This window comes from Hyalella azteca, unplaced genomic scaffold (assembly GCF_000764305.2).
Source record: "Hyalella azteca isolate HAZT.00-mixed unplaced genomic scaffold, Hazt_2.0.2 contig3643, whole genome shotgun sequence".
Lineage (NCBI taxonomy): Eukaryota > Metazoa > Arthropoda > Malacostraca > Amphipoda > Hyalellidae > Hyalella > Hyalella azteca.
Window position 1 is genome coordinate 145,041 of NW_025933885.1, and position 14,078 is coordinate 159,118.

A 14,078-nucleotide genomic window follows, 5' to 3' on the forward strand; every position below is an offset into this window, starting at 1 on the left:
GTTCGCCGGCTCTTCCTACCTCTCTGCTGCTGCTGCTGCTGCAAAGCACAAACATGGAACTCAGTTTTCTTGAATATTTTTTCGATGGTCTCCCAGTGGCGCGACTGCCACCGTGTACAGGTGCTACGCTAAGTGCAAGTACGCTAACTGGTCGAAGTACATGTTATGTTAGCCAAGCATTTTTCATTTTGAATTTCCCTTCTACATTTGTTGTGTTCTGTGCATTCAAGCAGACTTCTTCGATGCATTGTGACCTTTGAATTGTATCAAAGCCATCACGCATGCGGCATGCATTAATATGAGTGTTTTCAGTATTCGCGTATGATTGGCATATTGCAGATAGAATAAAAACTGTCATCAATTTCTCCTACGCTAATGTTCTATTATCTCATTATATATATTGAAAAGACTTATTTTGTTTAAACTCAAGCATAATATATAGTGTGAAATAACCGGATGTCGAAATGCACAGTATAGCCCTTAAATTCACATATTGCAAGTTCAAGCAAGCTAACGATGGTGATGATACCATATTTAAGTCAATGACGGTATAGAAAAGAACAGCTCTCAGTGATTGAAGCAACAAAGAATTAAGCTATTCCGGTTGTCGGAGCGGGAGTGGCCGCAGCATAGACGTCATGACCGTGTGGGAGAGAGGCCGGACATAACCGTGTGGGAGCGAGGCCGGACATAACCGTGTGGGAGCGAGGCCGGACATAACCGTGTGGGAGCGAGGCCGGACATAACCGTGTAGGAGCGAGGTCGGACATAACCGTGTAGGAGCGAGGCCGGACATAACCGTGTAGGAGCGAGGCCGGACATAACCGTGTAGGAGCGAGGACCGTGTAGGAGCGAGGTCGGACATAACCGTGTAGGAGCGAGGCCGGACATAACCGTGTAGGAGCGAGGCCGGACATAACCGTGTAGGAGCGAGGCCGGACATAACCGTGAGGGAGCGAGGTTCGGCATAACCGTGTTGGAGCGAGGCCGGACATAACCGTGAGGGAGCGAGGTTTGGCATAACCGTGAGGGGCAGAGGCTGAGCATAACCGTGTGGGAGCGAGGTTCGGTATAACCGTGAGGGAGCGAGGTTCGGCATAACCGTGTTGGGGCTGAGGCTGAGCAAAACCGTGTGGTGGCGAGGCCGGGTTGGCAGAGCACATTTTGTGTGAGGCGATACCTTAGGATTATCGCGCTCGTCTACGGGTCGTCACACGTGTTGAGCAGGCGCGTCTGCTAGCCTCTCGCTACAAGATTTTACGGCAAAGATGTTGCTTTTATCTTTAGCTTCTCTGTACTGGTGAAGCCATTAGTGGGAGCAGTAGGGAATCATTAATAACTTTGGTTCCCGGATGCTCATGAATAGCATGTAGGTCTCCGTGAAGGCTGTCTTGAGTGCATTGTTTTTAGATTCATAAACGCAAATATTACACTCTATTTTTGACATGTTTAATGAACAATATAATCGTTAAACTTTATTAATATTGAAATTCTTTGTGACCATTTGTCTGTTGTTTGCTATTCACATTCATTGACAGGGTGGCATTTGCATAACAAACTTATTCATGTCGGCACGGTGATGAGAAACGTCTGTAATCTTGTCCCGGCATAAAATACCCCCTGTCACGGTGCTATATAAGTGGTCAGTCTCTAGTAGTGCCCCCTCTCTTGGTGATCTCTGTTTCCAACTCACAAGGGGGGCATTATTCCCTGCAGGCGTTCTCACTTAGATTATCTATCTTTCCTTCAGTCGCTCTCTCTATCGTCCTTCAACGTTCTTTCCTTTCCTGTCATAGACGTCGCGAGATCGGGTCATCTTGAATGTCTCTCACGCACGTTCTTAGTTTGCTGCACTAATTTCAAGCGGTCTGCGTACTGATTTAGGAAGTTAAAGATCGTCCGCAAACTATTCTAATCATTATTATTATTGACTTCTTATAAATGATAATGGTCTGCTATCTTATATAAAATTTAAAAATATCTAACGGTCAGAATTCGAATGAGTACGCATTTTTGATCCCGTTAGTTCTCATTTTATCGGGGTTTTGTCAGCTTCAATGCTATTTCTGTTACGTCTTTAAAGAAGCATTATTATAAAAATTATAAATTAGACAATGAAAAACTATACCGTATCCGTTTGATCTCTAACTTTGAAATTGCTGATATAAGAAAACACACGGCGATGAGATTCATGCACTGTTGAAATATTTTCTTGTTATATTTTAGAGACCGCTTCATATACTTTTGTGCTGCGCGACAACGGTAACAAGTTAAGCTAAATCATTCGTAATTCTTTTTAAAAAATCCGGAGAAATGGAAAGTTTATTGTTATTTAAATTTGTTATGGATAATTTAAAGACCATATAATTTAAAGGCGTGTAAACGTCATCGCTATCCAATTGCTTGAATTTAGAACTTGCAGCGTCTGAACTATCGGCCAAGGATGCACGTGTTACCTAAAAAAACTTGTTTTCCTTTCAAGAAATTAGCCCTGGTGGGCAGACTGCCCTCTTATATTCGGGTCGACTAGCTGTGGTTCGTCAACGAGTAAATCGCAATAATCTTTTTACAAAAAACTTCACTTGAATGCAATTGCATTTTACATCATGTCAGGGCGAAAGTGTGATGAGGTACATCACAAATCAAATATTTTGTAATTCATGGATAGAGTGTTCCTACGCATATTCGTGTCTATATTTGAGGCCCTTGTACAATTTAATTTTTTATTTTAAGCTTCAATATCCTTATCAAAAACTATTCAATTTAGCGCCTCTTGTTGATACATTACCTTAAGTATTGACCTTTGAGTATTTCATGTTAATGTTTTATCGCGAGCAAAGACCGTGTCATGGACTTACATACACTGCACCAGTTCAAGGACTAGACTAATTGAAGTCTTGGTGATGCATTAGTTTTAAAGCCCTCTAATGCACGAACAACCATCTTGCAAGATGCGTATAATTCACTGCAAGACACATGGCCTCCAAATTATCTTTTCGATTGACCCTATTTCTGAGAGATGTGTTCCCTCTGGTGCACGGTTCATTTCATTAGAACCCTTCAGTTGGAGATAAACATTCGAGGCCATTATTTGCGGAGATAGCGGTTTTCTGTGTAGTTTTTGTTGGTGTGAGCCTTGATGTCGCTGTGGCTCTAATGTAAGGTGGTACCTGCGATGTCCTCGAAACGCGATAAACCTGCGTTTTTCCATCCTCTGATTCTGCGCAATTAACTTCACTTAGTGGTTCATCGTGAAAGGTTTAAAAAAAGATATTTTTAAAAAGGTTATGATATTTTTGCGAGTCAAATCTATATATTACGTATATATTACCGATACAATAATAAACATAACCGTCGAATCTCACATGTTGTAAACCGTAGAATAACCGTCGAATCCCACATGTTGTAAAGTACACGAAAGTGGCGTAGGTATATTTCAACCAATAACTAGTGATTTAGCCTTAACAAAAATTAAATACTTTTTAAAGACCACTTTCAAGCGAAGAACTCAACCGGCAGTTAAACATCGCATCCGACTAGATAATAAAAATAATAGTTCATCTCAAATGTTTGTTAACCCATTTTTCGTGACTTGCTCTTACAGATAATTCTAAACTCATTTAATTTATTTTACAGAGGAAAATTAATTATGTGAAACGTAAAGGATTTTACTCACACTTTGAATAAGAGTTCTGCGTGAAAGAAGCATGTTCGGTTTTGGGGTTCTATCTGGTGACACTGAACAGACCGACAGCGTGTGTAATTACTGTTTTTCTTTGTCGTCTCTTGTGTATGTAATTATAGGCAGTTACCTGGTCTACTAAAGTTAGATTCACCAATACTGTTAGTTAGCTGCTTTGAACAGATTTCATTATGGATTTGTGTTCTTGGTCCTATAATAGTCCCTTCGCATAGACTAACCAATGTTTTTAATGAGAGGCATGTGCCATTGTTAAGAATCACTTTTAAACATTAAAAAAGAGTTTTTGTCGCCTGCGTGAAGAATACTTTCTATTCTTTAAACTAATGTAAGTAGATCCGATCGTCATTTCAGGGTGGGTGGTAGTCGTTCTCATTAAGAATGTTTAGTAAAATACTAACTGGAACCGCTAAGATTTTCAAATGTGGTGTAATAGGCTAATAGCTTCAGTAACTTTTCATGTGTTCGAGACAACTCATCATCTATACACGTTAAAACCTCAAGCAGCGTTACTACCGCATCTAAGTTTTTATTACTGAATATGATTTGGCTGGTGACGCCTCATACACATCGCTTAGTCACATCGGCACTACTGTCAGAAAAATAAACAGTTCACTATCCAAATATTGACGCACTTACTTATACCCACTGCTCGAGCAAAGATTGAACGTATATAGCACTGATACGCCCTTTTATTGAGATAAACTTATAGAGTACCTAACCCCTTATGGGCTAAAAGTGAATCACTTCTTGGAAAATGTCTCGTTTAATTTTTCGATGCTTGCATCTGCTACGGGGAATGTATTGTCTTCCAATTTCATCTAATTAGAAATTATAGAAATTTCATCTCACTAGAACACTTTGTATATTCGTGGGCATTCCTTGCTTTTTTTTTACTTCATATTAGCTGGATTGTTGTAATTCAAAGTTTCTAAAGACATCCTGATCGATGTTTTTAAATTGAGAAATATGTTTTTTTTTTATTAGAGATATGTTTTTTCTCTCATGGTATATCTGAATGAATTTGCATTATCATGAAAAACTCGATTATATGCATGTGAAGTTCTTCTGTTTTCGGAATGCTGACGCTAACGGAATATCTACTCATGTCATTCTTAAATCTTCTTCAATATTGTTACTCGATTGGATTTTAGCTCACATGGATGTTTAAATAATTTTTTTATGTCACCAAAGTACATTACTTGTTCGAAAGTAGATGTTATCGGTTAGTGTAGTTTTTTCCATTTTTGTTTGGGAATGTGCCACATTCTATAGCTTAAATAATCATTTTCGAGTGTAAATCTCAATTTTTTTGTTAGATTAGTGGTATAATTGCGATGCAAACCTCGAATATTCTTAGAAACCACTGCGAGAAATGAACAATGATGTTCTTTATGCTCATGGAGAAAGGTGAATGAATACGTCTCAAGACTTTGAATTAGTGGAAATAGAAATTATTTTAAAGTTCGGGATAATTTAAGTTAGACGTCACAGTTTTATTCGCGTCTATGTTAAAGAAAAATATTATCAAAATATTCCCCTAGATTTCTGAATGATAGCTCTTCGAAATGTAAATCAGTTGCCTTTTTATTCTAACATCGCGTGAATGTTGGTAGAACATCGCCCTGCGATACATACTTCCTAAACATAATCGTACCCCAGAGACACATATTCATGTCTGAATTAATTTTGTTTACTCTTCAAACTGGCGTGTTTAGCCTACCGCACAATGAGCTATATATATTGTTGTAGAAAGGTCTATCAAAATTTTCTGAAGAACGTTTCAAGTTCATTGCTGTGGTGGCGACAGGTGGTCGTTTGTTGACCCTTTTGTTTCGGGGAAACAATCACTGAAATAACTCCGGCCGGCGCACTGCCTTCTAGGTATCAGGATTAATTTGTAAGGCAACAATGCTGTTAATTATGGCCGTTCCTTTTGGCAGTATATGTTGGAAATATACTTCTCACCGTATCTTACGGCTTAATTCAAGGAATGTATAAGGGTTTTGATCATAATAGGTACTGGTTTTATGCTTTACAGTTTTTATGAAATATTTAAAAAAATCTTCAACTGAAAGCTGTTTGGCCCGAGGAACGGATAAGATGTTATGATGTACATTTCCACGAATTAGGGAGAAGCCGAATTCTTTCTCTAATGAACTGCTGGCGCCCGACGCTTCGTGGGCGCCACAGCCCCCAAGCATGGCAGGGCGCAGAGTAAACGCAGCTAGACGTGTGAAAATTGCCACTTTCTTCGCTATTGTCTACTTTTTTCACACGTTCCTGAGCTGAGTTGTGCCGCTACGGTTATCAACTTCTTAAACCTTTCGCAGAAACGATCGATTGATGAGCTTCTACGTGGAAAATTATATTGTTCGCCGATGTGTTTCTCACTGACTACCGTGAAATTTAGCTTGTTTTTGCCGGCAATTATTATGAATTGCAATACGATTTTCTGAGAATGAAGTGCGTATGTTAATGTTTTAATGCTAATGTTAGCTGATGTTTCCTCAGAAGCAATCAAACTGTTAAAAAATTGTACATTTTTATTAACTATCAGGTTTATTAAAAAAAACCTTTTTACGAACTAGTCTCTTGCTGCAAGAAAGCTCAATATTTTAGCTGAAACCCGTCGGTTTGAAAGCTCAGATAATTGCTGCTGTGGCGCCAGACGCCGAACGTCTCCTGTATAGTAATTGAGCCGCTTTGGCAAATGCTTGTAGCGGCTTCTACTTCAGCCCTACAGACCGTGATAGGATCACTTGCTGGAAGAGTCGGTGTAGAGGTCAGACCGGGCCCTTATCAAGTTGTTTATGTGGTGGGAGCGAGCAACGCTTAAACCTATTCAAGATAATCCCTAGAAAGTGATATTTACCCGCTTTCTTCTTCCATCACGACTTCTGCTGAAATGTTTCATAATACGTGTTCGTTTTTCAGAGCCCCGTAATCTTTGATCTCAGGAATGCTTTTGAATGGACAAAGCAAACGATATTCTCATCAAAAATCATGAGGTTGTTTACGTGTTATTGATCAGTATTTTGTCTAGTCTAAAAAAATCCATTTATCAGGTTTCACGATCATTGAAGTAAATTTTTTTGAATTACTAAATTTTTAATGTTGGGCATGTTTGTGTCTGAATTTTTCTGTGCTATCAGTCACTCCTCGTCTAATTTTCATGTTATTGGTCCTGGTGACAAACTAAAAACTTTGTTTACATCATGTTTATGTTTATTTATTATTATTCTGTTGCAAAGGAAGGAATTGAGCAAACATCAACATTATATATCTATTGCTTGCGCTGCAACCAAACGAGTTACGTAAATTTGTTGTTTTCTTTCGCTGGTGCAGGTTCTTGTGACAGCGGAGTGGCTCAGTGTCACGCTTTGCCGGCGCTGTCCTCCCCCTCATCATCCTCCTCTGCTCCACCCTCTGGCAGCCATCATTACCCTCATCATCTACTCCAACGGCATCACCTCCATCACCCAGCCTACGATGAAGGAAGGCCGCTATCACACATGGACCTGCTTGTCATGGAGGTGCTCGATACCGAAGCTTCTTACGTGCACGGTCTCATGGAGGTCATTCAGGTGCGTTCACAATGCGAGTTTAAATTTTGATGCATGAATACTAGAATAATAGACATTGAAAATTACAGTATTAAAGTATATTAAAGTGGTTTCGCTGTTTCGCCGTGATGCTTCCATCTATAGATCTTTCATTACTTCCGTCTGCCACAGAATTACTTAGCTGTTGTTATTGCTGTTGTGATGGAATTTAGTGTAGCATTTTTATGGTTTTGTGACTTTTGTCGCAACGAAACACTTTCTGATCGAGAAATAATGACCATGATAAGTTATATAACCATCATGATAACCTCATCAAGCACAACGTCGAACATATTACAAACTAAATTATGGCGTCATATATCTATTGATATTAATTTGCTAAAAGAAGAATCGATATGATGAAAAGTACTTCGTGGTAAAATACCACAGTAATGTAATTCATACATATTCATCATCCTCTCTAGTAAAAAGAGTGAAAAACAATTGCCTCTGGAACTTTATTTTTCTAAACAAATGTGTATTTTTATCGTAAGATTTTTGGAACCCCTTATTTCTGACCGATGATGGCGCCTACGAAACCATCAGGACTTTCCTGCATGACCAACGATTTAAGGGATGCTAGGGCAGTCGTATATATATGACCGGAACATCTGGCGCCACGTGGACCGGTCAAACAAAACCAAGTCTACCGTTTGGTTATAACCATCCGTTTCAGTAGCTCCTGCATACGTTGAGCAACTCCGTTCTTCCTGCACGTGTAGCTACAACTCATTGATGGGTCCTGCATTTACATAAACTGCTGCTGCTGCTGCTGAGGGTGCATTGGGGCATTGAGGTGACTGTGTTGTAGTTGCTCTCATAGCGACCAATACTACGTGTTTAGCATCAGTGATGCCTCGTGCCTTGCATGCTCATGAGATAAGGTCGGGATTGTGTGAGGTGGCTAATTTGGCTGCCACTGTATCGAGGCGCCGGCTCTGTTTGCATGTGCTCAAAGTTGCTGCATGTGCTTCGTGTTGCAGGTGCTGTCGTTCGCAGCTTTGGGTGCATCGAGTTGCACATTATTCGTTTCATGTTGCAGTTGCTATTAGCATTTTCACCTTTAGCACATGGAACAATTTACTCCGTATTGCAACAGATAGCAAATGATTTCTTATTTATCTTTCATAAAGAGAAACAGTATTACTTAATTGACTAGTAAATCTATTACATATGTGAAGTTATCTTTAGGCAGCATTATTTTTCGGATCGTAGCTCCAGTATTTTACGAGGTACAATATGACTTTTCGAACTTACGTTTCAAATAGTCATGTTGAACGAATAATGATTTGCATAGCCGCTCAACTATGCAAAATGTCTGAGATATTTTCACAAATTAACATCACCTTGAATTAATTGTGTGAAACCGGGGAAGGCCAGACTTGCATATACTAGCCTTTGGCAAGAAGACTTGCCTGCGTTATTTTGCTCGTATCGGTAGATCTCTGTACTTGTTTTTATAGAGCTCTATGGGACAGTGTCCTGGTGCTGTTTCCCCAATTATTTTCATGCCCTGTTTGCTCTGATCAAGATAGTTTTTTATTGCTGGTATTGAGTGGTATTCTCATCGGCCTGCGTAGGTGTATAGCCCTAACCGGATCAACTTGTCTGTCTGCTGCAAAGTTTCTTATAGTGGTCAACATCTGCTTCTTTCAAAAATATTCTCGTTTCTTATTTTAGATTATATTTCGAAATAACCATTTTCTTTAGTTAGCCTTTTCTTGATAGATTCAAAGTATTTTTCTTTTTATTGTAGTGGTTTTTCAATCGCTGTACCCAGCGATTACTCATGGCATTATACGTAATCCTTGTTGCGTACTGAAGGAGACGGTCGTTTCTATTTCATGGCGCCTCACTGAATGCGCGCGTCTGACCCGAGCGTCAAGTCTCAATGCCATAACTAAGCACTTGTATTGAAAGCGTCGACCCCGTGGCGCCGTTGCCTGTATTCTGGTCAGTCGAGAGTTGTAGTGATACACAATCCCAGACTGCACTCGATCTCAGAATCAATGGCAGATGAGGCACGGACTTGATGGTTGTTGGAGGATAGGATCCTTGTAAACACAGCCTCCCCCAATAAGGGCACGCAGGCGCCAGTCGCTGCGATGTACCGCCGGTCAGCGTCTCTACTTCTCGTACTGGTGCTGGGTTTCTCGCGCGTAAAATGTTGGGCAACAAACCGTATAAATGCGGCGGCTTCTCCGTTTTTGGATGAAGTACAGAACACAATTATCTGCGGAAGAAATTAGTATAAGTTGCCTGGCGAAGCAGTTTTGAATGTCAGCTGTGGATAGAAGTAGTGGTTTAAAAGTTATCTTATTTTTCAATGCCTGGAAAAATCGAATAATATTACTTTAAATCCAGAAACTCAAATCATTACGCTCAAATTCTCTTGGCCAATTCTCTTGGCCAATTAGGGGGATTTCGAATGGTGTGAATTTTTGCCGTTGTTAAAGATTAACTTGAGATAACAATTTAATCCATTCCTTGGTCCGTGGCTCTGATCTTCAATACAATCTGATCTCAATCAATGTGCACACGCTAAATCAATATGTGCGTATACTAAATCAATAAACATCAATGGCATACGGCTAAGAACGGTCACATCTGGAATATCCAATAGTCTCTTGACCTACAAACTCATCGATACCTGATTGTGCGAGAGTCGTTCCATTGATGTTCGTGTGCTTGTGCCAAGTTCATGCAGCAGGTCTCTCAAAGCTGCTCATCTGCATTACTTATCTGTCAAATATGAAATAACTTTCGAATAATTTTCATCAAATGATAGTTTGATATAAAAAATGTATGTAAGAACCTGATTTTTGTGTATAAATTTTCAAGATTAAGGAACGCTCAATCGTAAAATAGTTTCGTCTCATTTGGTATATGAAAAATTAAAGTACCGAAATTTAATGAATGAATAAGTAAATTTAATTTTAACTATGACAGTACAATGTGAAGAAATAATGAAACAATCAAAGATCGCATAAGCTCATTTATTTATAGGGTACGGATGTCCATCTATGGACTGACTTGATAGAGCCGCTGCATGATTATGCTTGCGTGTCCTTGGCGTCACTGGAGCTGCGTGACGAAGGTTCGATGAAGGGAAGAACGCACGCTAGTTCCCCATGGTCTTTATGCCCTCGGGGAATATAGGGCCATGAGAGGTCCACTGTGCGGCCCCACTCAACGGTGCATTGTGGTGCGGACGCGTTTGTGAGCGACCATTGTTGCTCCTCATGCGCAGAAGACTGCTATTTAGGCAAATCTTTGTAGCCGCACTCACACGAGATGCGCCTTCCAATCCACGCTTGTTTATGGCTGTCATTACTTAGGTTTTAGCGTTCTGATGAATGTGGCATCTATAGTAGTTCTTGTAACTAGACAGTGTTAGTCCTAGTCCTCGCTGGGATATGGGCTCTGGTTATCTGCTGCTCACAGGTGATGCTTCCATCTATAGACCCTGGACGTAGGAAATCATTCAAATACTGGATGCAGCTGTCAAAAATAGCCAACAGGCTTTCGTTTATTTCATTTATTTTTCAACGTTTTTGATACACGGCGACCGAAAAAATTGAATGGGATAAATTTTCATATAGTTCTTAAGATTTGATTGTACTCTGAGTTCCATTAACACAAACCCTTATAAAGTTCGTTGTTCAGTGCGGTTTAACGTTTCAAATCGTGTTTCGATTTTCCAAGCTCGCAATGTGGTAATTTTGTCAGTGAAAGCGTGTAGTTTTTTTTTACTCTTCACTTATTTCGTGCAGAAAAGATCTTAATCGCTCTCATAGTTGTTAAAATTTTTTTAATCTTCATAATAAAAATTTCGTTTAATTACTACCATTCGAAATATTTCCAAAGTTCAGATTACATGCATGTCCTATTCCAATAGTTCTGAAATTTGGGTTTAAATAATATAATGCTTGTGCCAGAAACTGAATGTCTGTGCCAATTATACTGAAGCGACGGAATGTTGGTGTCGCAAAGCCTGTCTTTCACTTAGCAATATTAATTGCATTCTTCAGCAAGTGTGACCCTCGACCTGCGCCGTGTGAGAGTGAACGCTTGGTCTATAGAGGCTACCTTGCAGCCGTACGAAGTCATTGTACGGAGACCAACTGCAGTTGAAAGCTATGCAATTAGGAGCCTAGGATGACCGTGCATCATTGCATATTAAGCTTTTTATGCATAATGAGCTGTGGCATTTGAACCGCGGCTAATGAATGGGACACGGAGCTGACCCGCCGGTTCTCTCGTGGCCAGAATAAAGAGATCGCTCATATAATCAAAGACTTTATTTTACGGGGCTCTGCTGCAAGCTGCTTGGTTTACTACGCCATGAATTATTTCAGTTTATTTATGACCAGTTCCATGAGCAGCGGTAACTTTCTTGTGCCGGACTAAAGGTTTCTGTGTGTGGTATCTCAAAAAGGCTTCAATTCGTTTTAATCTGGCTTTTTTCATACGTTATTTTGTTGGCTTGGCAAAGAAGTTTGGCCTGAATACGTCAGTAAGGGAGCGAAACTGTAAGACACGTTAATTTGCCAAAGTATCTTATCATATCGTGCGCTAATTAACAAAAATCATAGAATTCCTTACTTAAAAAATGAATTGGGAAGTTCTTATTTGCGCATCGGTTGCGTAAATTTCGAAGTTGATTTTAATATTTAACAAAATAAACATTGTTATTGTTTGTATTGAACCACAAAACTATAAATTACGATAAGTATTTCTGTGTAGAACAACTCTACGAGAAAGTCTATAATTCGTTGTCTTTATCTGGTATTTGTAGGTTGAAAGTAATTGGAAACCTCTCTTATCTGGTCTCCTGAACCTGTCTATACCCTGATCGAGCCTGTCGTCGATCGATGTTTTTTTCTTGTTCTTGTCTGGCGACTCCATTGACATCAGGAGCGTTTGTTTAACACATCAATCAGTGACGGGGCGCGGACGGTCAACTTACATCCAAATTCCACCGTCGCGACCGAAGCCTGTCATCGTGCTGCGCGGCTACTGCCGTACCATGTTATCTGATTTTGGTCGTTAAGCCTATATTTCTGCCCTGACCGGGACTGCGGTAGTAGTAGGTCATGGAAGATGGTTACTCCTCGATTGTTACGGCTCCTTGTTGTATGCGTATAAATATTTGTTCATAACTGCTGAGAGTATTTTCCTTGTATAATCACGATTAAATTTATCTCGTGCTTAATTAAACGAAGTTACGTATCACCGAGAACATGGGCTCATACATCTGAACTCTTAAAATATTTGACTGAAATGTTATCTGGAGTTCTAAGAAACTTTAATCAACTCTTCTAGGCAGACGATTATATACTGGGAAGCCTCGCTCGAAAGCGAAGGCGCTGTGGAAGTTAGGGAATGTTTTATGGTTGCGCTTTCGCTTAATGATTCTTATTTATTTCGCCCATCTCAATGAATGTTTTGAAAATCGGTGTCATCATAATTTCTATTTTTTTTTCAACTGGGAACCTCTCAGATGATTAAATATTAATTTTTTGTATAAATATTATCAATATATTTATATTAAATAATAATTTTTTATTATATAATTGAACGTCTAAAAATTATTCTACTCACAGATCCAAATGTTCACGCGGCTCCTACATTGAGTTTCATAATATTAATCTCACTGTCATTTCAAGAAGTTCAGGAGTAAGGGAATAGACTGCAATTCTCCGATTTAAAATTACTCGCTATGTGTTCATAATTTTCTTTTCTTAGTATGTCAATTTTTTCTCTTAATATATAATTTTCTTTGCTTAATATATCATTTTATTTTCTATGTTTTAGGGTTACCTGGAGCCATGGCTACGAAGCGAAGACAGAGGCGTCTCTCCCTTGCAAGCCACGGAACTTTTCTCTAACCTCACCGAGATATACGATTTCAACAGGTGAATATTTCACTTACATTGAAAATGGAAAATAATTGTATTTTGTATAGTTGTATTTTTCCGTTTTTTTTAAGCAAATCAATTGGTGGCAGGTTTATCTTTAGACGTAAAACTCCTGTTTTCAACTACATTTGTGTGTAAATTCTAATTGATAATGATTTTTCAAAAATTTTCTTGGAACAATCTGTACCGTTTCAAATCATACATAATTACGAGTGACAAAAATTTCTCCTTTCTCATCTGTGAGTTTCAAAATTATTACATTATCCGTGTCTAAAATTTATTCCTTGTACATTTTTAAGTCTCAAAATCCCTTGATTGCTCGAATCGCAAATTAGCTAGGAAGTTCCAAGCTTATAAAGTGCCAAAAAATTTCACAATGTCTCGAAACTTTTAGTAGAACAGCTCCGTGTTCAGTTGAAAAATCCATTGATACGAGTACAATTAATTAACACAACCGATGTTGATGCACGACGAAAATATTAAAACCTAAATTACAAATGAAACAAAACGCGACGGAAAATAATAAGTTTTTTATATTCTCAGTTAACCTATAATTTATTGTTTTCAGATTACTTCTACGAGAGCTTGAGTCATGTGGTGTTGACCCTGTTCTACTGGCCCGTATTTTCGTGAGAAATAATGCGGGTTTTTCTATCTACACTCAGTACTGCACGCATTACCCACGGTGAGTATTGCATGGACTTCTATAGTCAGACTTGGCCGTATGTAAAGGAACTTGTGTTTAAACCAGGTCTCATCACAGGTTTTCTGTGTCCCAGTGTACTCGCCGATTATTATTTGGAGCAAATTGCACTTGTATATAACTGACTGCTTGGACGTCTAAATATTACG

General features: G+C 39.1%; 1 protein-coding gene across 3 annotated transcripts in view; it reads left to right on the forward strand.

Moving 5' to 3' along the window:
• Window positions 1-14,078, forward strand: part of LOC108669569 — a 73,187-nt gene that overhangs the window by 50,070 nt on the left and 9,039 nt on the right. For all 3 annotated transcript variants that reach the window (XM_018156944.2, XM_018156942.2, XM_018156943.2), the window contains exons 3-5: window positions 7,049-7,287; window positions 13,123-13,223; window positions 13,795-13,911. In XM_018156944.2, the coding sequence (XP_018012433.1) occupies window positions 7,049-7,287; window positions 13,123-13,223; window positions 13,795-13,911 (457 nt within the window). The remainder of the gene's footprint in view (window positions 1-7,048; window positions 7,288-13,122; window positions 13,224-13,794; window positions 13,912-14,078) is intronic.